We start from the raw sequence: 25747 nt of genomic DNA, 5'->3' as shown, positions 1-25747 counted from the left end.
TCTAGGACCCTGTGGCACCTGCTGAACCCTCGGAGCCTTGACGTCAGCGCAGTAAACGGTGGAGATCTCCGGTGCGCGGAGGCAGCGGTGCCCACAAGGCGCAGCGTCCGTCCACCGCGCAACGCAGGCGGCTGCGGCGGCACCACCACAGGAGCACCACCAGCACCACCAGAAGCAACAACAACACTCTCAGCTCAGACTTTATATCCACAAGGAAGGAATACATCCACAGACACACATCATCCTCCCCGGGTTGTTTTCGCCATGTCCTCCGCTGTCACGGAGACGGAGGAGTCTGCGCGCAGCTCGCCGCTGACGCCGCTGAAGCTGGTCGGGCTGGTGTGCGTCTTCCTGGCGCTCTGTCTGGACGTGGGAGCCGTGATGAGCCCGGCGTGGGTGACCGCCGACGACCAGTACCACCTGTCCCTGTGGGAGTCCTGCTGGAAGCCAGCGAGCACAGAGAAGTGGGACTGCAGCAGCACGCTGGGTTCAGGTAAGAAGAGTCATGATTAAAAACTATGACAACCGCTTCATCCATCAGGACCATGTGTCTTCTAGTAACCATTAACACCAGCTTTTGTGTTCTGATGGTGATGGTGATGGTGATGATGCCTCTAGAAGGGCATCCATAGAGGAAAAGATGAGAATGTGTTGAAGCCCTAGGCAGGTATTGTGACTCCCCACTGTCTCTATCCAACCATAACAAAGCCTCATAGTGACAGCCCCATGTCAACCTAGGGGACTCCACTCCTGGGAGATCCACCTTCATTATTGGGAGGTGAAATGAAGGGGTTTTGCCAGGCACTTCAAGTAGAATAACACTCAAATGTTTATTTCAATTATTTATTTATTTTCTGCTGTGAATTATTTTTATATTTGTTATTATCATAATAATAATAAAAATACAAATAATTATTTATACAGCACCTTTCATACAATAAATGTAGCCCAAAGTGCCTTATAATAATAATAATAATAAAAAAAGAATAAATAGAAACAACAACACAGGTGTTAAAGACAGAGGTCATCAGGAGTGAAATGTACCAAGAAATAAAACCAATAAAATAGTATGTATTAATTGTAGTAAATCTGTAATAAAAATACATAAAGACAATGAATGTTAGAAAAGGTAAATTAAGAACAAGATTAGGGATGCACCGATCTGACATTTTCAGTCCAGGAAGGGGGGGGGGGGGGCTGGAGCTGATCCCAGCTGACATTGGGTTAATGCGGAGTACACCCTGGACAGGTCTCCAGACTATCCCAGGGCTAACACATAGAGACAGACAACCATTCACGTTCACGTTGTTCTGGTCAGAGGGATCATGACAGATGTGGGCTGCTGTTTTCTCTGAGCCTTGCTCGTCACCTGTGATCCCCCTCAGCCTGGCTCGGAGGCTGTAGAAGCAGGTTGGCAGATCATTAGGTTGTGTGTCTGCAGAGGGTCAACACCTTCAGTTGGCTCTCTGGGTTTACATTGTGTTTAGTGGTTTTGTGGGGTTTTCATTTTGATGGTGCAGATCTTTAGCCGGCCTCTACTTCTCATTTGTGACTCCCAACTTACATTTCAATCATTTCTGGTAGATTTAGTGGGCGGCTGTATATTCCCAAAGTCTCCTTTTAGAACCCAAGGAACCCTTTTATTATTATTTCTGTGAGCAGTTTATCATTGTTAGTTTCCCAGTAGCGACCCCTGTCATTCAGGTTTTAGTGTTTTGGGGGAACGTAACAACATTCAGAGCTACGAGCAATTTAGAGTCAACAATTAACCTAACCTGCATGTCTTTGGACTGTGGGAGGAAACCTGAGTACCCGGAGAAAACCCTCAATAATTAAGAGCAATAAAACACATAAAGACAATGATGTTAGAAAAGGTAAAAATTAGGGATGCACCGATTCAACTTTTTCAGTCCTGCTTGTGATAGTGATACCTGGGCTTTGGGTATCGGCCGATACAGAGTACCAATCAGATACCAGTGTTTCAACATCAGGCTCCACTTAAACATTGTTTTCCTAACTTTGTAAAACAAAATGTGACAGATAAATACATAGATATACATTCATTTAATTGTTCTTTATTATTAAAATAATAAATCGTACATCCAGCAACTTGCTAAAAAATCTTCAAAATTGTGTTTTAAAACTATCAACAGAAGTCTGAGTTGTTCCAAATCTTTGGTGCATAATAACTTTTTGCTTTTTGTCGTTCATTTTTGGTACATTTAGCACTACATGACCTCAGGGGACAGTTTGGGAACAAAAAAACAAAAATTTAAAAAAAGTGTTTTCAGTTTGTTAGACCTGCAGGCTTCTTTCTAATGCCAAATGACATGCCGTCACATTGCTTCTCACCCCTCCACTTTCCTACTCAGAAAGCTGCAGACATGACATTTGGAAACGTGGGGTAAATACTAACCCCGGTGTTAAAGTGGCTGACTGCCTCAGGTCTCTCAGGGAGGTAGAAAGGAGGAGAAACAGAGGTGGATGAGCAGCATGGATGAGGTGACCTACCCAGGGCCGGCTCTAGCCCTTTTGGTGCCCTAGACCAAATTGGGATTTGGGTTCAACCTCCCAGAACCCTAACCCTAGCCCCGTAAACCGCAACACACATCAGACATCTAAATGTTTTCTTTATTTACATAAATAACTGTATTTATTATAATATAAATAAACAATTGGTCCTTGATATTGTTGGCTTAAAACTGCTTAGTCAGTTTCACTACAATTTACACTTTTATTAACAAATAAGTTGCGGCCCGGCAGAAGAGAAAGTGTGAGAAAGAGAGTTACAGGGGTGAAAAGTGTATTTCTTTATTTGTTCATCTGTCACCTCAATGCAGAAAAATGACCAACCATGCGCCAACCAGTATTTTTTTTAAATGTATTTATATGTTTTTTAGACGGCGACCAGCGCCCCCCCCAGAGGGTCGGCCGCCTACATGATTATATTTATATATAATATATAAATTGTTAAATATTTATATATTTTATAAGAGTAAAATAAATGCTGCTCAGGAGCTACAATGTGCATAATCATCCTGTTTTTGCGACTTCACAATGATCAGCATGTAGATTAACAACGCAGCAGAGCTGCCACCACCTCCATGGTGAAGTCCATCATCTCTCCTGGGTGTTGCCACTTACCTGCGCTTAATTAATCCATTTGTCAAAACAGGAGAGGGAAAGGAGGTAAATAAAGGCAGAGCTCATCCTGTCTCGCTCCTATCATCCTACACCTTCTTTTGTTGTCTAGAAAACGGCCTTGTTGTCGCGCCAAGGAGAGGAGTTGCAGTTTTAGGGGGCAGGAGAGGAGGGGTTGATGTTGGGTGTTGGATTGGTTTCCAGGGAAACAAAGAGTTCACCAGTGTTACTTTAATTGAGGTGAAAGAGGCTTTCTTTACTACCGCTGTGACACCGGGAGCTGACTGCTGCTAATTACAGTGGGGGGCAATAAAAAGGGAATAATTTAAAGGGTCTTTAAACTGTCAGACACTGTGACGCACACCATCTATCTATCTATATCTACCTATCTATCTATCTATCTATCTATCTATCTACCTATCTATCTATCTATCTATCTATCTATCTATCTATCTATCTATCTATCTATCTATCTATCTATCTATCTATCTATCTATCTATCTACTACCTACCTACCTATCTATCTATCTATCTACCTACCTACCTACCTACCTACCTATCTATCTATCTATCTATCTATCTATCTATCTATCTATCTACCTACCTACCTACCTACCTATCTATCTATCTATCTATCTATCTATCTATCTATCTATCTATCTATCTATCTATCTATCTATCTATCTATCTATCTATCTACCTATCCATCTATTTATCTATCTATCTCTATCCATCCATCCATCCATCCATCCATCCGTGTGTGTGTGTGTGTGTGTGTGTGTGTGTGTGTGTGTGTGTGTGTGTGTGTGTGTGTGTGTGTGTGTGTGTGTGTGGCGTTGAGCTGACCTATTTCTGGACAGTCTCTCCTCTGAAGCCCAGCTGAATATTTCATGTCACACTCTGATTTCTCTGTTGTTGCATCTCCGCACACCGCCTCTCTTAGGACCTGTTCTCACACACACACACACACACACACTCACACACACACACACACACACACACACACACACACACACACACACACTCACACACACACACTGTGACCACAATTTTCAGCAGTTCTTCCCTTTCTTTCTTTCCTCCTCACACACACACACACAGTACATACCCATCCAGACTCCAGACCGGGACTCTAATTAGACGTCTTGGTGCGACAGGTGTGTGTCGGCTATGTGTGTGTGAGTCTTACCAACACACACACATTGATCTCAGTATATCTCTGCCGGCTCCCTCGGCGTGTTCTAGCACCTGAAACCGACCGCAGGCAGCAGCAGTTGGTTTGCACTGGTTTGCTCATTTTCAACTTCAGCATAGGTATGATTGAACCTGGTGGGCCACCATACTGTTCAAAAAGACAAATAAAGATGACATTTTGGACCGACATGGATATAAACTGCAACTTCACTGGTTGGCGTAGGCGTACAACCGCAAATCGCTAATTCTAGTTGGTTGAGAAACGTTGAGATCCAACATTTATTCCGGTGACTGGGTTGTAGAAAAGGTAGCAGAATTGTCTAATAAATGATGAAACCATGAGAAGAGGCGGCTGGCGTCCCTCACACTCTTCTTCATTCGTCATTGATTAAAGCTTCAACAACAAAATAAGTGTGCGAGAGATCAGAAATCACTTCTCCAGCAGTGGCCCCAGGTGCCAGATATCACCCATTCATTGTGGCTCTTTGTCCTGTCATGTGTGAATATAAAACATTTATGTGCCACAATGACAAAAGGCCATCACTTTAACAAATAGATGAAGCGATGTTACATATTTTATGGGATGTTTGATATTGATGACAGCAACCTCCAGACACTCGACCAGCATATGAGATCAAGAATTGCGTTGAATTCCCTCATTTTTGGCAAATGGGACACACACACACACACACACACACAGTACACTCTGTTGAAAGGAAGGTGTTGAAGTTCCAACCTACTTTCTTCCTGTTGTTATTCGGTCTCTCCTTCTCTCCCCCACTCCCTCACCTCCTCCTGTCTGGCTCCATCACCTCCTCCTCCTCTCCTATATTCATTCATCTTCCTCCTTTTTCTCATCAGCTCTTCCTCTACCCCACCCTGTCTATTCCCATTCCTCTTTTCCTTTGTTTTCTAACCACTCAGATTTCATGCTCAATCTAGTAAACAAGCATATTCTGTTTCAGATTTAAAAAAGTGTAACACTGGCAGCTTCAAATGGAACAGAAGCACAATAAATGAGAGAGGACAAAAGATGTGCTACTGCTACCGATAGCTCCGTCATTCACCTGACCTTGACAGATTCCAGGCGTGCTGTTGGATTTGGTTACAGCCTGAGAAACCATTACTAAAAGCAAGGAATGCACACATTTTCTTCTAATGTGCAAGGCATTTAGCATGCAATAAGTGCGCCTTTCTTGACTTCCGCAGGTCTTTCCCAACCATATATCCTGTACTGACTACAGTGTAAACACATCTGAGTTTAAATGCTACAGTAAGAGTTAGTTACGTAGAATAAAAAGCAAGATAAGACTTCTTATGGTGGGCGGGTCGGGAGGTGTATGGGTCCAACAAACACCGGACTTTTAACCAGAAGACTCGTGTTCGAGACCGTTGCTGACCGGTGTTTTGTTTTGTAGGTTACGTTAGTGACGTTTGTCACGTAACATGTTTTCCGCAATTGTTTCCGTACGTGTTTTACTTACTTATTTCAAGCCCAACCATGACGTTTTCCCTTACACTATCTAAGTGGTTTTCTTGCCTAAGCTTAACTGCGGACTAGGCTTGTCGCGGTAGTCGGTGTTACCGGCGTCACACGGTGGTTGGGCACACACCGATTACATTACTTGCCCACCAACCCCAACATTGTTTTGCTTGTTTTATAGAAATATAACCCATTTAGTTAATTTTCTCGTACCAGCGCTGTGTTATCAATACATAGTCGGACAACGAACGCTACAAACTGGAAGAGAAAGTATCTGGGAAAATGATTTTAAACACATCTAGTGGACAGTGGTGTCATTTTTGACCCGCGTTCACCAGTCTTTATTGTCACAGATTTGAGATCAGCCACCAGTGAGGACCTTAAAAGCCTCCATAAACGCTGCCTCCTCGCTCTCTGCCCTTCTCATCTTTCTCCATCAGTCTATCGATCCACCCGTTGCTTTTACTCCCTTGGCCCTTTTTTCGTCTGTACTCTTAAATGAATTGTCTGTTTCTCAATACTCGACCCCCTCCTCCCATTTCTATCTCCTTTTTGTTTGTTCCTCATTCCCTTTCTTCCTCTCTCCTCCCAGAGGGCTTCATTGTTACATTTCTAATGTTAATCATTTCCCCTTCTCCCTTTCAGCCCTCTCCATCTCCATGTCCCCTTTCCATTTTCTCCAGGGTCAAGTCTCTCCCCTCTTCTCCTCTCTCACCCCCTCCTCCCCTCCGACTCCATCCCTGCTCTCAGCGAGCCCCCAGAGACGCCCATTCTATTTGCAGCGGCTGAACGAGGAATGGGAAATGATGTGGCGTTCAGTTCTGTGGCAGACAGACAGACAGACAGACAAACAAACAGGGGAACAGCCAAGAACCTACAGCTCCCAGTTGCCATCCCCAAAACACACACACGCACACACACACACTGGGGGCATGATGGGGAAAGGGATGTGCATGTGCCCAAACACACATAATCCTTTTTAGTGGATGCAAATCAAGCTTTCTTCAAAGCATTTACAGTATCTCAGCAGCAGCATGTGGCAGCACATAAAACGCCTGTAAACGTCTTAAAATAAACACATTTTGGGCACAAAAGAAGAACAAAATGATCTTAAATACAATTACCGTATATTCCTCTGGTGTTAACTTACAATTATTCTATATATTTAAAAGCTGTAGCGGGCTCAGTTTGAAAGCAAGAGTGAGTGAGCATCATATGAAAGGAGGAAGGAGGCGAAATAATGCTCTAAACTAAATTTTGACGAGGAAAAACTGGCATGTCCATTTTCAAAGGGGTCTCTTGACTTCTGACCTCCAGATATGTGAATAAAAATAAGTTCTATGGGTACCCACGAGTCTCCCCTTTAAAGACACGCCCACTTTATGATAATCACATGCTGTTTTTCGAATGCAGTACCAATTTTAGTGAAACGGTGAACACGAGGGATCTAATGCTAACCTGGACACAGAATGGAAATCCACTGAAAGCATATCTCTCCATTATCTTTATCATTTATTTACCTCTTGCGGCTGTTGAAATGTTAAAATGACAACTAAGTACTGTACTCTTCATTTTACATGTGCAGCTACAGGACTGGGGGGATTCTGTTTTGGATTCAGGAACCCAAAGTACTACAGCAACTAATCAGCGTGACAGCTCGGCGTGGCTTTACAGTAAAGGGAAAAATGTGACAGTGCAGCGCAGTAATCCTGTCACATGGCAAACAGTCACATGACAGCGGGAGGTATTTCTCTCTGTGAAGAGAGAGAGAGGTTCACAGTGTGAGAAGCTGGTGCGAGCGCTAATTAGCAAGTCACATACACCAACAAGTGTGTGTGTGAGAAGAGGGAGGATTGATATGGTTCACATGGCAAATTCCATGGTTACCTATACAGTATGTGTCTGTGATGCAATTTGAAAAATTAAAACCAGTCATGTGTGTGTGTGAGAGACAGAAAAAAAAGATTTACATAGAGCTACGAGTGATAATAAAACAGCATTACATTGAATGCCAATACTGACAGGCTAGTTTAAAGGAACAGTGTGTGATTAGGGCTGTCAATCGATTCAAATAGTTCATCACGATTAATAGCAAATGAATTGCACATTTTTTATCTGTTCAAAATGTACCTTAAAGGGAGATTTGTCAAGTATTTAATACTCTTATCAACATGGGAGTGGACAAATATGCTGCTTTATACAAATGTATGTATATATTAATTATTGTAAATCAATTAACAACACAAAACAATGACAGATATTGTCCAGAAACCCTCACAGGTACTGCATTTAGCATAAAACAATATGCTCAAATCATAACATGGCAAACTGCAGCCCAACAGGCAACAACAGATGTTATTTAGCCTCCTTCATGACGAGCTAGTATGACATGGTTGGTACCAATGGATTCATCAGGTTTTTCTAGTTTCATATGATACCAGTATCTTCACTCTAGCTTTGAAACTGAGCCCACTACAACCTAAACATTGCAATAAAATATTGCATAAAAGAAATTAGTGGCGTTAAAATGAATTTGCGTTAATGCGTTATTATGACGTTAACTTTAACTGTCCTAATAGAAACACTGCTGGATAATGTAGCAATGCTATAGGTTTATGTAATGACAGTTTACTTTAATTTGATTTCTGATAAATCATGTTTTTTTTACCATCAAGTTTGGCATAGCAGATGGCTTTTACTACACAAAAGAATCCAGTCAGAGGCACCAATCAGAGCTCTAGCAAATTCAAAACGCTTTGTTGTACCTTTTGACTTTTTATCAAAGAACCAGACATCATTTCGTACTAATGATGCAGCCGGGAGCGTTTCATGTCCATCTGTGCTCCAATGCCAGTCATCTAATCTTTGCAGGAAATGAACTGGACTTTTGCTTCCAGATCCCTTAGTGCCCAAATAACGTTTCACACAAATAACAGCCAACAGCTGCAGGGACTCCTTTGAAAATAGCCATGTTTTTCCTCGCCAAAAAAGTTGGTAGCGTTATTTAGCCTCTATATGTTATTAACTATATGTTTCCTGTGAACACGGAAGTTTATTTTGAAAAGACACTATGCATGTAACAAGCGAAAAATGGACATTTCCTGTGAAGAAGACCTTATGCATGTGACTAGCAGAAACTCAAACTTACACATTTCTATGGTTTCATATATTTTTTAATGGTAAAACACACGATGTGATTCTCAATGAACTATCACTGCTGACATTTCTTTTCACTTCTGATTGGGTATTTGATTGCCTTTCACTTTCACGCTGACATTTGATTGGCTGTGGCTGCCTCCTGCAGCCCTGCGCTTTCAAGGGGAAGTTAAAAATGAATGAATGATGAACCACCTGAGCCTCCTGAGAGCCTCGTTTTAACCCTCCACCTCCCTACTTCTGTCCTTGTTGCATTGCTTATACAGGGCAACCTTTTGGGCTAGAAAATATAAATTTCATATAGGAATACCTTGTTGCCAGGAAACATTTTAATACAGCTGAATAGGTGTTTTTCCAGAAAACGATGTAATCAGCAGCATCATTCAAACTGATATTTCGGTTGCTTTGCATTTGTAAAACAAGATGCTTCTGATATCTCTCTTCTTTCTGCTCTCTATCTTTCTCCTCTCTCTCATCTTTAATTTCCTCCTTCCCTCTCTGCCTCCCACTATCTCATCTTTCACCTCTATCTCTGTCTCCTTCCCTCCCTCTGCCTCTGAATCGTTCATATTTCCTTATCTCTCCCCTCCACCATCCATCTTTCATAAGCTTTTTTACCACGCTAGAGCAGTAAATTTGAGGCATCGGGCCGTATTTACACAACTTAAATAGCTGTAAAATAAAAAATGCATTGGTTTTAATAGCCCTGCAGTATACCACAGATGCCAACTACCGTGCATCTGCACTGACGGCTACATGTCTGCGTCAGTTCATTGATGTTTTATCCAGATCTTTCAGTTTGAAGTTTGCCTTTTAAGAGCTACTGTATGTCCTCGAGGAGTACAGATTATCTTATTTATTTATATATCTTGTAATATAGCACTTCCTAGTTTAGCTGTGTAGTACAGGAATAGGTTTTGCATGAGCCAAGCCAATTTGACAGCATCCCATCTGATCACAGTGTGAAGGCAGACAGGTTAGAGAAATGGTCAAATCTCTTTTCTCCCTCGGAGCCCAGATGGATTAGATGATGATGAGGTGTGTGTGTGTGTGTCCAGCCTCTAAACGCCCCGTCACACCAGCATATAAAATAGAGCAATTTCACACTGAAATCCATCCAGTCCAATGGATCTGCTGGAGTTTTTCCGCATAGAATTCAGGTGAACTTTGGCGCACTAATTTGGGCCGTTGACCACTCGCAAATTGTCTTGACAGCGCTAACCTTTGAGAGAACAGACAGCCAGAGAGTCTAAAATGAAGGGAGCTATTGGAGCTTATTAATGACCGTCCACTTTTATTTAAAGCGAGGCCACTGTGGCCGCAAGTGGCAACTCCAGCATAATAGCACAAACAACGTAGAACAAGGAGTCATAAGGTCAGCAAACCGACTTCAATAATAACAGTTACACAGCAATGTCTATAGGGAATGGGAATGGGACATCACCGACAACAAGTCGGACATTTTTGGAAGGTAAAGGGTAAGAGTGCCATTTACTGTGTCAAAAGAACTGCTGAACGAACACAAAACACTATTAAAAAGTGTACTAGCTCTGTATAGTATACAGTCAGACACAAAGGCTAACATTATGAGTTTCATTTTGCAAGATACCAGTAGATTAATGATGCAGATTTGGTCAACCATGGCCGTTTCCTAAGCCTAACTAAGTGGTTGTGTTGCCTAAACCTAACTTCCTGTGAAAGTTTATTTTGAAAGGACACTATGCATTTAATGAGCGTATATTAACACGCCATCCCTGGTCTGTCCAAAAGCAACACAAGAGGGGCACTGACCAAGTTTATATGGACATTTGTCTTTTGCACGTAACTTACTTTATACATTTCTGATGATGAACGATTGACAGATGAATAGAACGGTGATATATAATGACAGCTACCGTCGCTCCGTCCATTCATTTAGTAAATCATGACGAAATAGACGATAGAGCAGGGGATGCTTTAGGGCGTGGCTACTGTACCTTGTGATTGGCAGGTCGCTACCACGGCGTTGCCAGGTCTGACTGTTGTCTGCGTTTTCGTCTTAGAGCTTTAACCTTTTCACAGTGCGTTCTCAGTTCATGAAAGTTAATTGTAATATTTTGGTTGCCCAAAAACGTCTTATTCATCGTTGGGTTGTACTTAGCTCCGCCCTCTTGTGTCACTTCTGGTTGCAAAGAACCAAGATGGCGACGGGCAAAATGCCGAACTCGAGGCTTCGGAATGGCAGTCCACAAACCAATGGGTGACGTCACGGTGACTGCGTCCACTTCTTATATACAGTCTATGCTATAGACTGACGAGCGCCAACTACTGTGGACCCAGAACAAATATTTGGTTATTGCGTAATGCTCAGTTTATCCAAAAATGCAGGTCTTACATCTGCATTACCCTTCAGTAGTAGACTTATCTAAAGATATAACATCAAAATGCCCAGTGGTGGAAAATGTACTCCGATTTTTTTACTTTAGTAGAAGTAGCAATATCGTTCCAAGTAAAAGTCCTGCATTCAAAATCTCAATTAAGTAAAAGTATTAGCATCAAAATATACTTAAAGTACCAAAAAGTGCTCATTATGCAGAATTGCTCATTTCAGAATGATGTGTATTATATTATTGGATTTTATTACACGGCTTAGTTGAATACTTGATTCTGATTGGTCAATCATGGCGTTCTACGGTCTGTTATTTCTTTATAGCAGACCGTTGCTATGTATAACAGACCGTTGCTATGGGCGCGGATCTGATGTCGGACTCTGGAGGTCCGCTTTTGTGTCAAATTATTGATTTCTTCAGTAAGTAGCCGTGTAATAAGGGGGATAACGTACAGCTAGCGGGCCACTGTTGTGAAATAAACCCGTCGGGGTTTATTTCACAACAATGACCAGCTCGCTGTACATTATCCCCCTTATTACATAATTATTGATGCCTTAATGTGTCCATCACTTTAATGTTCCAGCTGGTAAAGGGGGAGCTAATTGTAATGACTTTACATCCTGCTTTTTGCTGTGACACTCTGTGGTGTGACTAAGGCCTCAGAGTTGTGTTTACTTGTGTCCCCACTGTACAGAAATGAGCTTTAAGCTATAGCTAGCGAGGTATGCAGAGATGGTGTGATTAGGAATGACATGATTATGGCACCAGGTTTGGGTGTGTCTTTACGTGAGCATGTGTGTGTGTGTGCTATTTCAGTGTGCATCCCTCCACAGTGCTCCCTATATATAAATGTGGACAGATTTTTGATAAGATGCCAGTAAAGCTTTTTAGCCGAGGCTTTTTGTCAGCTCAGGTATACTAAGTGCTCCCTCTCTCTCTCTTCATTACTTTCACTCAGCGCTGCTCTGTCTGTCCCCAGCCCCTTCACGCCCTCCTCACCTCCTCTTCCTCCTCCCCCCTCACTCCCTCTACACCTTCACCACCACCACCCTCCCTCCTCTTCTCCTCCTTTTGGCATTTATTTCCACGCTGCCCTCTCTTTGTCCTTGTAACACTACGCCGGTGCCTCTCCACTTTGTGTGTTTCTCCTCTTTTATCGTCCATCTCGGAGACGCTCGCCGCCTCGTCGCCACCGAACCTCTCTTCATCTCCCCTTTGTTCCCTTTGCACTTCTTACACTCATTTGTTCCTCCTTTGCTGTTTCATGTCTTCCTTCTTTCCTTTCTCCACTGTATTCACTTATCTTCCATCCTTTTTTCCTCCATCTGCCCGTCTTACTTTTCTTTCATCCTCTCATTTCCTCCTTACTTCCCTTTTCCCTTCCCATGTTTCCTTAATTGCATCACTTTTCCTCCCCATTCCCTCTTTCATTTCCTCCCATCTCTTTTTTCTTTTCACTATCCTTCTTTCCATTTCCTTTTATTCCCTACCTTTTTCCTCCTATTCCTTCCTCTCTTTCTCTCAACTTTGTCCATGCTTTCTGTCCATCCAACCTTTCCTTCTCCTCATGTCGTCTCGCCTCACTTCTTTCCTCCTTTGATTCATCCCATCCTCCTCTCTTTCACCTTCTATCCTTTTTTCTTCCATCTGCCTTACTTTTCTTTTTGTCCTTCCAGTATTCCTTCCTTTCTGTTTCTCCTGCCCTCCATACCTTCTTTGTTTCCCTCTTCATCCTCCTTATTTCTCCCATCTTTCCTTCCACTTGCCATCCCTTTCTTCTATGTACAGCTGCTCTCCTTCTTCCTTTCACCCTGTTGTCTTTTCTCCTATTTCAATATTCACTCCTTCCTTTTTTTATATACCTTCCGTCCTCCCTTCCTCCCTCGCTCTCCCTCTAATCAACATACTCGATGGTGGTAAAGGCCGTGATATAAAATGTCAAATCAAATAATATGTCTCTTGTGTCTCTGTCCGTCCTCCCAGCCCACTCTCCAGGTCATTTTTGGCTCATATTTATTCATGAATGCTCTCTTAACGCGTTTTATGCAACATGTGGCGTGCATGTTGCTGTCCACCTTCCTACATGACTCCAACCTTTGCTCTTCCTCCCTCATTTCTTCTCCTCCTTTTCTCCTTCCTTTCCAGACTGGCAGGTTGCTACGCTGGCCCTGTTGCTAGGGGGCGGCGCCCTGGTGCTGATGTCATTCCTGGTCGCTCTGGTCGCCGTGTGCATCGGCACGAGACGGCGGTTCTACGCGCCCGTCGCCTTCATGCTCTTCGCAGCAGGTCAGCGCACACACGATAAACTGTCGTCCGTACACAGCCCTGGGTCGAAGGCCACACGCTCATTATGCGCTAAAATACACAGACGTAATGACACACACACACTTAATTAGCCAATTTAGACAAGGTAACTGGAAGGTTGCGGGGTAATCACATTGGAAAGTGACATGCATTTAAATGATAATCCTTACTTACTCATTAAATAGGCACACACACACATTCACACGCTCTCTCCCTCAAACTCATTTAGAGAAAATCTTATTTTTCACGAGTCGGGAGTGTCACGCCTGTCCCTTTAATTTCCCCAGCCAGTCCCAATCTCAAGTTGGACAACTGTCAAGTTTCCACATTCTAACCTCCCGGAATAATTGGGAAATTAATTTCTTTAGGCGTGAAATGTTTCATTCTGCAACGCTGGATGTGTTTTGCCTTCTCCATCTCCATCATACCGTGCAAAACCACAGAAGTGAGAGATGCAGCACTAAAGAGGAAAATCTTCTTATTTGAAGGGATGGTGAGGTTTACAGAAGCTATGTGATTTCTCATGGTCCTGAAAAATACTTTCAAAGCACGCATGAGGGAATGAAAATGCATAAACGGATTGGATTCAAAACCTCCTTATTATGTTTGGATCGACATTCAAATAGCATCATTTTGCATGCTGTAATGATTTAGAAGCTTTTCTGTTTAAGCAAACACAGTGTGACATTTCCAGCTTGAATACATAGAGAGGCACAAAGTGAGAAGAGCTGCTGGTTTCCCCACTTTCAACCTTTTCCTTAAGATATCCTTAATGTCTTTAGCATGGAAACACTTCTGGATAATGGAGCAATTTGGAGCTGTCCAAGTTAACGCAATAATAACACGTTAACACTAATTTGTTTTAACGCCACTAATTCCTTCAACTCAATTGACATTTTGGAGGTTGTATCAGGCTCAGTTTTAAAGCTAGAGTGAAGATACTGGCATCATATAAACTAGAAAACCTAAAGAATCCATCGGTACCAGGGAAGGAGGTTATCTGATACTCCAAACTTGCGCTATATTTTGGTGAGGAAAACTGTCATGTCCATTTTCAAAGGGGTCCCTTGACCTCTGACCTCCAGATGTGTGAATGTAAATGGGTTCTATGGGTACCCACGAGTCTCCCCTTTACAGACATGCCCACTTTATGATAATCACATGCAGTTTGGGGCAAGTCATAGTCAAGTCAGCACACTGACACACTGACAGCTGTTGTTGCCTGTTGGGCTGCAGTTTGACATGTTATGATTTGAGCATATTGTTTTATGCTAAAAGCAGTACCTGTGAGGGTTTCTGGACAATATCTGTCATTGTTTTGTGTTGTTGATTGATTTCCAATAATAAATATATACATACATCTGCATAAAGCAAGTATATTTGCCCACTCCCATGTTGATAAGAGTATTAAATACTTGACAAATCTCCCTTTTAGGTACATTTTGAACAGATAGAAAATGTGCAGTTAATTTGTGATTGATCGCGATTAAATATTTGAATTGATTGACAGCCTTAGTAGCAGTGCTATAGGTTTATGTAATGACTGCCAGTTTAAATGACTTCAATTTGATTTCTGATAAATCCTGTTTTTTTATCATCAGGCTTGGTATGGCAGATGGCTTTTACTACATAAAATAATCCAGTCAGAGGCACCAATCAGAGCCGTAGCAAATTCAAAATGCTTTTTTTGTACCTTTGACTTTTTATCAAAGAACCAAAAATCCTCTCAGATGCAGCCGTGAGCGTTTCATATCCATCTGACCCTTGGAAATGCTCCAATGCCAGCCTCTTTGCAGAAAATGAACAGGAGTTTGCTTCCAGATCCCTGGATGCCCAGAGAACTTTTCATGATTAATCACAAATTTATCTCACATTATTTATCAGTTCAAAATGTACCTTAAAGTATTTAATACTCTCATCATCATGGGAGTGGGCTGCTTTATGTAAATATATGTATATAATTATCATTGGAAATCAATTAACAACACAAGACATGACATGCCTACAGTAATCAAACTTTAGCAATGCATTTTAACTAGCAAAGAGTCACCGCTTTTGATTCAATAATAATCAATACTGTTAGAACTTGGACAACAGAGATCAGGAATCTATGAATACTTAACACACAAACAAACAAAGACAGACTAGCTGTCAGGATGTCGTTGTTCTGGGACACAAACAGCCTCTAAACGATATCTTAAAAGCAGAGCACAGAGGTGTTCGGATGGACTATAAAGGCAGTGAAAGATAGATCACATGCACCCTTCTTGACAACTACCTACCTCTTTAAAGCTGTTTTTCACACCATCTGTGTTAATATGTGCGTGTTTTGGGATATTATGCATTCCGTGTTGGGTTTTTTAACTCGTGCAGGAAAGTGCCAGATCTTGTTTACGTTCCCACCAGATGAATTCCCTTAGAAGAAACAACGATTGATGTGTTCTCCTTTGTTCCGCTGCCATCCGTCCTCCCCCTCATCCCTCCATCACTCCCTAAACTCGTCCTGTTTCCTTTGACCCTTTAGTCCACCTCTGCTCCATCTCCTCTGTCTCATTCCTCCTGATCCTCCATCCATCCCGTCTCCTCCTTCCTCTTCTCCTCCAGCGTCATCCCCTCTCTGCTCGCCTCTTTGCACGTTTGATTTATTTTGTTTTTCTAAAAAATGTGCTAAATGAACTAAACAGAGCTAAATGACATTCCCTCCGGGCTAGCGACTCTCTTCCTCGACCCAGTCGGTGCTAATTTCTGCTATTTTTCTAGTATTTCCAAAGTGTTGCTGCTAAAAAATGGATAAGAAAAAAGTGCATGTGGCCAAATCCCATGAACCTCATTAAACTTTACAGCTTTTACACGAGAGGAAGTTTGTTCAGAATGAACTTTTGATTCAATAATTAAAATTTCTATATCGCCCCTCTACTGTGTAATACACCATTTGGAAGCTTCGAGTACAAACATCTTTCTTCCGTGTTGACTCACATATTTGTGCAATCATACAGCTGTTGTTTTACAATTGATAAATTACACAGCACATAAATACTTTCAACATTTGCAACCCTTCCGCCTCTTCCAGCTGGCACCGAGGCTGCTCTCTTGCTGCAATACTAAATATGGATACTGACTACAGTATATTTTTTGACATGTTTTAACCTTCCTTTTTCATCATCTATTCCCCTTCTGCATGGTCAGCTCTTGTTTCTGTGGTGGATATAGACAGGTTTCCCATGTGTAGCAGGGGGGTAGAAAGCACATCGCCTGAGTGTCATGATAGCTTATATATGGGCATTTTCTAGAGACTATATGGAACAAGAATCACGGTGCATTCTGTGGCAGCGCCGCCACTTTTGGAGGGTAGCGTACGGAGCTACGGTAGCTGTCATTATCTGTCACCATCTGTCAATTATCAGAAATGTATAAAGCACGTGCGAAAAGATTATATAAAGAGAAGCTTTCAGACAAGACAAACAGAATGTATGTTTACGGTTTACAGAGTTTATCCATCACTAACATGATGTGACAGAGACACATAAATAGCATATTCACTGGAGACAACCGTCAGGGAAACTTGTAATCTTGTTTGCAAGATGTTTTTCATTTCTCCACGATTCCGGATCACATTCCTGCAGGAACATGTGTGCAGTTGTGAAGTTTTAGGTTTAGAAGCATTAATTGTGTGGATTTTCCCGGTAGAAGCGCAACTAAAATCCGTTATGCTGGTTCTCGGGCTGCGATGGGATGAGTCCTAAAACCCTGAAATGAGTTAGCATTTTAGCAAAGAGGCAAAACTCTGGTGCCTTTTTGACAATGGCCTCTAGTTGGCACCATTTTGGACCGAAAACGCCAATGAGTCTGGGAACATGGATGTATAAAGAAGCGTATCATCAACGTATAATTAGAGGATCATTTTTTTTAGGTAAATCAACTTCCCAGTAGGAACACTTAAATATCCCTCATTTAAATCATTATGTCCTAAAAGTTGTAAAATGAACTAACAGCTGAATCCAGAGTTATTATCCTCGGCATAATGAACGTGCATCAGACCCACGGGACTGCACCGCCCTGCACGCTCATATGACATATCCGGTTCTGCCAGCTTCCTGGTAGCTGTATGCGGCTGTAATAATGGATATATTGGCTGTAATTCATCACTTTTATTATCTTCTAATACACCCATGGGCTGTATGCTGTAAGCCTGTACCGTGGTGGATGCATTAACGTCTCTGTTCCCAAACAACCGTCTATCGGCCAGTAGCTAGTAGTGCTAGTAGCATGACATCAACAGAATTTAATGGAGTTGTAGGACAGGACACAACCTCTTATACATCCATGGTCTGTGCTCTATTGGACTCCATTTGGAGGTCCTTAACATGATCAAAATCTGTGTGCTGGATTTTTCTAACTTCCATTTATGTCCATCGCTCACTTTATGCTCCTCTGGGAAGCAGCCGGGAAAAAAGTTTTATAAATAACTAAGTAAGTAAGTAAATAGTATGTACATTTATAATATTCTTTTATTGTTCAACACAGGCCATTTCAGTAGAAACATTAAAATGATGACAATAGAATAGAAATAATTTAGTTTTACTTTTGTTCCGCACTTTGCAGGCGGACGTTTTACTGGCGTTGTTATGGTACTCGACTCAATTCAACAGTCCAAAATTGTGGAGGCGTAGCTCTGCTGCCAGGCGCTGACATTGCAATTGAACATATAATTGACTTTCACTTCTTAGCAATATACGTTCATTGGCTGCAATGATGCGGAAGACCGGAAACACTGACCAATCAGAGCAGACTGGGCTTTTTTGGGAGGGGCCCTTAAAGAGACAGGGTGAACACAGGTATATTGAGACAGACAGTATGAGAAAATAATGTGTTTTTTGAACATTAAAGCATGTTAACATGTTCTAGTAGAAATCCAAAATAAAACCTGAAAATGAGCATGATATGGGACCTTTAAGAAATGCCTTGTACTAATCGTTCTCATGTCTCCTCCAGTTGTCCTCCAGGCCTGCAGCTTGGTCCTCTACCCCATCAAGTTCATCGAGAGCATCAACCTGAGGATCTACCACGAGTTCAACTGGGGGTACGGCCTGGCATGGGGGGGAACCATCTTCTCCTTCGGCGGGGGAATCCTCTACTGCCTCAACCCCAAGAACTACGAGGAGTATTACTAGTTCCCATTTGAGCCCAGAACCCTACACGCTTGGGGAGGTATTCACGGGGCGAGCAGGTTTTTTTTTCTTCCTTTAATGGCTTCCCAAGAACTGTAAGGAATACTATATTTGAGTCAATAACTGTATCGCCAAAAGCTTCCCTGCCCTGGGGGAATTGCCGGCGGTCGCTGTGGGATTTCTTTTCTTGCATCAGTCCACAGAAGTGTGAGCGCTGAGGCTGCGTATTTGAACTTACAGCCCTAACGTCACCAGGTCCAGGGGAGGGGTCGGGGGGGTGGGAAGGAAGTTTATTCCTCAGACTTGTGACACACCTTGGAGATCCCTGAAGTAACAAAGCATGGAGGTTTATGGTGACGATCCCACCTCCGTTCCCTGTGAAATAAACCCAACTTATTGACTCTGTTACTGAGGAAACAGGATGTCAGACTGGGAGGCTTCTACTGCACGTTTATGCACGCATGCACATCCAAAGGCACGTGTATCTTCACCTGTCAACATCAAAACCCTCGGGCTGGGCTTCAGAAATCTACCCCCCCCCCCCCCCCCCCCCCCCACAGACTCCTGCTCCATCAGTGCATCAATATCAGTGCTTAGTTAGGAGTTGTGGCATTTTGTGTTTTCCGAGTCCTCTGGAGCTGTTAAACTTTCACAAGGACGTGGAAGAGGATCAGACGCTCCGGTTCCGCTTCATAACTTTTCATAAGACGGATAGATTCCTCATGGGGAGGGACGGGGAGGTAAGAGGGGGGGTGGTGGATAAAATAAAGACACCCGCTCAATATTCTGTAATCGACCCACTTGTCTGTTACCGCGGCAACCCGCCGGGTGTGCACACGCAGCTGTCGTGATTGATTAGCCACGGTCAGAGGTGTGAGACGGGTCTGCGCTCAGCTGCCTCCAAGGGTCTGCTAAATTTCGATTCCCAATGAGCCAAAGTGTCTCCGCAACCGTGACATTCGGAGCATCCTTCCTTCCTCCGGTCCGGCTCCTCTGCGTCATGTATTTGTCGACGGGAGTGCCATCTACACACACCACAGACAGACACGGCCTCTCACTGGGCATGTTTACATGCACATCAGGAGTTTCAGAAAGTTACGATCTGCATTCTGAGTGTAATAATGTGATTATGCACAGAAACACACACAGAAAAATATGGCTTTATTAGACACCCCTTGGGTCATGTGTACACCTTTGTCTCATTTCTTAAAGGTGCACAAGTAGCCAGCTCAGGTGGAGGTGAAAAAAAAAAAAGTGTGGCCTTTAGTCAAGATGGTACTGTAGCTGGAGTTTAGGGCGGTATCCAAAATCACTCCCTATTTACTGCAGTTATGAAGTCATGGTTCTGACTTCATTGTTAAAAATCATTTATCGAGCTAACCAATAACGCATTATAATGTGTTTCTGGAGTGAGTCAACATCTGTCAACGTCTGACTCTATACTATATATAGCAACTACACTTTTCAATCTGATTCACCGTGTAGTGTTTTGTGTCAGTTCAGCAGTTTTTTTGACGCTTGCATTAAACAACCAGCGGATGGCACTCTTAACCTTTACCCTCCAAAAATAGCCGACTCACTGTCGGTGACGTCCCATTCCCTATTTATGGAGACCTAATACTTTATGATTGATAATGTAGTAAATGGAGCATCAAAATGCAAAACATGATCTTTGATTGATATTCAATTCTTGTCTTTTTAGAAGAATATTAGAATTTTAAATGAAGATATAATTATTGTTATTTTTTAACCCCCAAAACATGCAGAAGAGGTTTTTTTTTTTGAGATGCTCATGTATTGTCAGACATCACTTCATAATCTAGAAAACCATATCATTCATGATAACAGGATTACTTTCAAGGGCACAATCAGACGATCGCCAGACTCCCAGTATGAGACGTCAATGCCGTATTGTGTGCATGTAAACATGGCCCCCTGAAGCTGACTATTTATAAACCGGATCAGTCCCGATGAGTCCAGGCCACCTTTCATTCACACCAGACTGCTGTCTGCTTGTCTACGGTAAATGTCAGGGATCAGCCCTGCACCCAGCACCCGGGAAAACAAGCCTGGCACGCATTTGTTGGCACGGGAAAAGCAAAATGTCAATATCAGCCAGTGTCAAATGTCAGTATTATTATATATTATTATAATATGGTTGCTGGGATTCATAAGGACACATATAGACAAAAAGTAGGTTTGTATCTGACATTGAAGCATTATAGAAAAGAACATGTGGTGATCACTGCTTTTCCAACAGGCTGCTTTGAATTGAAACAGTATTTATTTCATTCCCACTGTGTCGCCTGCCCTCAGGCTTTGGCTCTAATAACCAGTGTTTTGGGTGGTAGCCATGGATCCAGTGCAATTTCTGGGTGTAAATATGGATAGAGAGGCAAATATTGCAGGTGATGAAGCAAATTTTTGTGCAAAAACCTATTTCTGTTTTCTCTCAGCTGAGGTGTAAATTCACCTTCCCCTGGGTGCCGAATTACTTTCCTGACCTTGTGACCTCCATTCCTTCATCCTTCAAAAACCCATTCGGTAAATTTCAAAAGTGCGCGGAGGAAATCAAATGTAAAATAAGAATTCTCCAGATGACATTTCGGAGCGTCTTCTCTGTGCTCTCCATTGTCACATATTTACCGTGGAGCTGTCAAGCAACCATCACCCAAAAATAGGATCCAGGCTGCCTCCCTCGCCACCTTAACGAATGTAGAGCTCTGCAGCTGACAGAAGTCCATTTATTTTATAGAAAGTGACACGATGATGTTTACCACACACAAAATCATTCCCTCTGTTGTTGGTGACTTCTGCCCCTCACTACAACTTCTAAAATCAGCTCATTAACGACTGAGATCTGATGCGACTGGAAGAAGATTTCGGTAACACATTAGATTACAGCCTGCAAGTTACAGTATAATGATTTAATATATGTATCGGGTATTAATACAATACTAACTGGGTACCTATAACACCATACATATGTACAAGAGAAGGAATAGGTTAAGAGAAGGTGGTTAAGGAATTAGGGGCTAACAACTTTGTGTTTAAGTGGGACTTAAATTACATACTATACTATAAATCTTTTTTTATTTACTGAGTACCAATTTAAAGGGGCTCTATGTAAGAATCAGAAATTGCTTGTTAATAGTGACACCTGTGGCCGTTAAGTCAACGACAGTCAGGCTACTTACTGAAGAAATCAATATTTTGACACAAAAACGGTTCTCCACAGTCCGACATCTGAACTGTGCCCATAGCAACGGTCTGTTATACATAGCAACAGTCTGTTATACATAGCAACGGTCTGTTCTAGACTTCCGTAATATGTGTAAAGTAACTTATTGTTATGTTTACCAGTAAGCTGTTATAACATTGCTGTTAATAAAAATGATTATTTTCTCACTAGTGTAGAAAGACTCTCCAATCGCGAGGTGTAGCCTAAAGCCAAAGCACTGCAGTATTGTCCACTCATTCAGGCTCACAGTTTTGGTTATGTTAGCCCCGTTTATCGGTGTTGAAGCACACTTGACGAGTTTCTTTTAAAGTCCATGACATGAGAGCATCCTTTATCTCGCCCGTGTGATCATCCGAGGAGAAGCTTGTTTGAAGGCAATTACTCTTCAACTCCCAGTTGTGGATGTAATGTACAGTGATACTCAGGTGTGGCTCACACGTTCTGCTGGACCACAGATCGGTAGTTGTGGAGAAGTGGGTCACCTTTGTTAGCTGGTTGGCTAACGTTTTTCTCTCACTGAATATATGTGTATAACTCCGGTAGAGCTTTCTTTCAGGCAGTTCATATTTTGGATCAAGTGTCTTAATGAGTCTTTTGAATCCGGGGCTTTTCAACTACGCTAACCGGATGTAGTTGGTTACAGCAACCGTGATTTCTTTCCATTTTGCACTTTTTTTTGTCATATGGGATTGCTTTGGAAAGCTAGGAAGCCAGAGTCATTTGCCTCTGGGCTGGTTCTGGTCGCTCCGGTCGTGTTCCCGCTACTGTACTCACTTTGCTGCTTCAGTTCTTTCGCTTTCTCCGGGCTCCTTCTCTCTTCGCTGCGGCGTTAGTGTGAACACGGGGAAAAAAAGGTGCAGAAAGTGCTACATGTATGACTACTTATTGTTATTAAAGGGACAGTGTGTAGGGTTTAGTGGCATCTAGTGGTGTGGTTGCAGATTGCAACCAACTGAGTACCCCGAAAGAAAGTGAGTATTTCGCAAAATGTCCAACTATTCTTTTAATATGGTATAAATGATTGTTGCTAGGGAACAAAACATTACCCCATAAGACGAGTGGCTACCTACGTACAAAAGTGTATGTTTTTAAAATGATTAACTAACAGTAATGTAGTTTTGGGATCCAATGTGGGATTTAGCTGACAAATAAAAGTGATTTTAGAGAGGAACCTAGACTCTAGGTAACCTCTAAACACACACATTTCATTATATTCATATTGTCATTGGTACCCTGCACGTGCAAAAATATTTACACTGTAATTTATAGGCTGTAATGTAAAGTGTTGCTGAAGAATAAACTGGTGGGCAGGATATGGTGGAGACTAAAGCCACTTAATCTCACTTTACAAGCCTTTTCAGGCTGACATAAACCTCATGCTGTAAATTCACAGTGTATATTCTAGTAAGTAGTATTGAACCGATGGATGTTATATGAAAGTAGGGTCTTCTGACGGGGGGAAAAATCCTGAACTTCAATGCTTTTATGTGGATCTTTTAACCCATCTTTTTATTTGGCACTGAGTGAAAACAGAAACAGCGCTCACTGTAACAGCCATTATTCCATTAGTCATACCAGTTATGTGGGTCAGCGGGTGCTTTTCAGCATGTGACCCTGCTCTTCAGTAATTCATCAGTTTGAAAGATGTCACAGCTTCACCGTGTTCAGTGGCGGGGCGCCGGTCAATCAGTGTTAGCTTTGTTGGGTCACCAGATTTTCTGCCAGGTCATGGACGGAGCACTTTGTCACCTGACTCGGTTGTGTAGTGCTACTCCATGTGGGCAGAGTGAAGTCCTGACACAGTGACAAAGTGCTGTAAGAGAGATCATCACCACCAGTATGATATTTGATATGGCCGCTACTGTATTTAATACTGTATGATCACAGCTTAGTGAGGGTGTTTTTGCTACCTAGAAACGTCTCTGTGCTTTGGTGGTCTAGAGGAGCCTTAGGCACTAACACTGTAGCAGACCTGGGTTAAAATATACAGGAATCATTTCCAATATACCAATATAATGTGTGTAGGACGGTGGTCGACGTAAAAATGCAAATGGCCCTATCTAGAGCCAGTGTTTGGTTTGTCAGTTCTGGGCTACTGTAGAAACATGGCGGCCGTCTCCGTGTGTAGATATAAACGGCTCATTCTAAGGTAACGAAACCGCAAAGATTCTTATTTTCAGGTGATTATACACCAAAGAAAACATACTTATTATATTATATTTCTGACAATAGATCCCCCTAAATGCTACACACTGTTGCTTTAATATGGTAACCGATGCATTTTGAGGTGTAAATGCTGTTTGTATACCTTTAGTTGCAATGTCCATTTTTATGCTGATGATACAACGTTGTATGCCATCAGCTGTACCGCAAACTAGGCTTTCCCAGGGTACAGTCTGTTTGCCAAAGGCACTAACACTGTCACAGACCTGGGTTAAAATACACAGGAATCATTTCTAATATCCCCATATGTGTGTAGGAGGACTACGGTGGCCGACGTGAAAATGTGAAAACGCGAATGGCCCTATCTAGAGCCAGTGTTTGGTTTTTCCATTCTGGGCTACTGTACAATATCATACAATCTTGTATTCCATCAGCTGTACTGCAAACCAGGCTTTCACAGTTTACAGTCTGTTTGCCTTAGGCACTAACACTGCGGTAAAAATACACCGGAATCATTTCTAATATCCCCATTTATATAAATGGAAAGACTCAATAACAATTGAATACTTTCAAAACATTGTTTTGTGCAGCATATTTGTCAGCAACAACTCTGAAACTGATATTTGATGTACTGAAAATGCTGTTGACTTACAGTCTGGTATTATAGCAGCCTTATTCTTAATTTACCTGCCAGAAGCATAAACACTCCAAAAGGAGATAAATCCCCCGACAGATACAAAGATGTACAGCTTTATTTCGCCAGGTACTTTGTGCAGCTGCTGTTATTAGTACATCTTTTATCCGAGATTCAAAGTGACGATACATAAAACAGACATACCCTAACTTCTCTTCTGCCTTCAGGAACAGACAGACGCCGTTAAAGTGGCTGCGTGTTTTAGTTTCTTAATTAGGAGCTGGAATCAATGTCAGCGTCAGTTGTAATTACGAGAGTCTAAATGACAATGCAAATGTGTTTGCACCAGTTTCAAAAATGACCTACATGCTTTGATTTTTTAATGAAGCACTTTAATGTGGATCTGGGTAAATAAGATTATTTGTGTTAGGCCCCTCAGTGTAATTCATACTAATACAACTACCCTTTAATGCGTTATACCTGTTATCTGTGGGCCCCAGGGTGTCTGACCCGTGCTGGTTCCTTGTATGTTTTAGCCCAGCTCTGACTCGTAGTTATTAGCATTTGTTTGGTTATTAATTTACTGATGAAAAGTAGAGGCTCGCAAACAGAGCCAGCTCTGTTTTATGCATCATCTCCCAGTAGACTGGAGAGAAACACTGTCTAATGATGTGCATAGGGATTTAGGACATGTATATGAATGTGTGTGTGGGTGTGTGGGTGTGTGGGTGTGTGTGTGTGTGTGTGTGAATGACAGAGGAAGAGTGTGTTTGACAGAGAGAGAATGAGTGTGTGTGCATGTGTGTTGGCATGTTTTAGATGCCATTGTAGAGATGTCAGCAATCAGCATTTATCTCTTTGTACGTTGGCACATTAAAGCACTGAACAGAATGA

The 25747-nt window shown here is 42.2% G+C and overlaps 1 protein-coding gene across 1 annotated transcript; it reads left to right on the top strand.

The window, feature by feature from the left end:
- On the top strand, positions 1-25747 carry LOC141762922 (transmembrane protein 47-like). The gene is made up of 3 exons (XM_074627087.1): positions 1-493; positions 13489-13629; positions 18640-25747. Exons 1-3 carry the CDS (start codon positions 265-267, stop codon positions 18816-18818), a joined length of 549 nt encoding a protein of 182 aa, XP_074483188.1. The 5' UTR covers positions 1-264; the 3' UTR covers positions 18819-25747.

This window comes from Sebastes fasciatus, chromosome 24 (genome assembly GCF_043250625.1).
Source record: "Sebastes fasciatus isolate fSebFas1 chromosome 24, fSebFas1.pri, whole genome shotgun sequence".
NCBI lineage: Eukaryota > Metazoa > Chordata > Actinopteri > Perciformes > Sebastidae > Sebastes > Sebastes fasciatus.
This window is presented reverse-complemented; position numbering and strand designations above follow the sequence as displayed.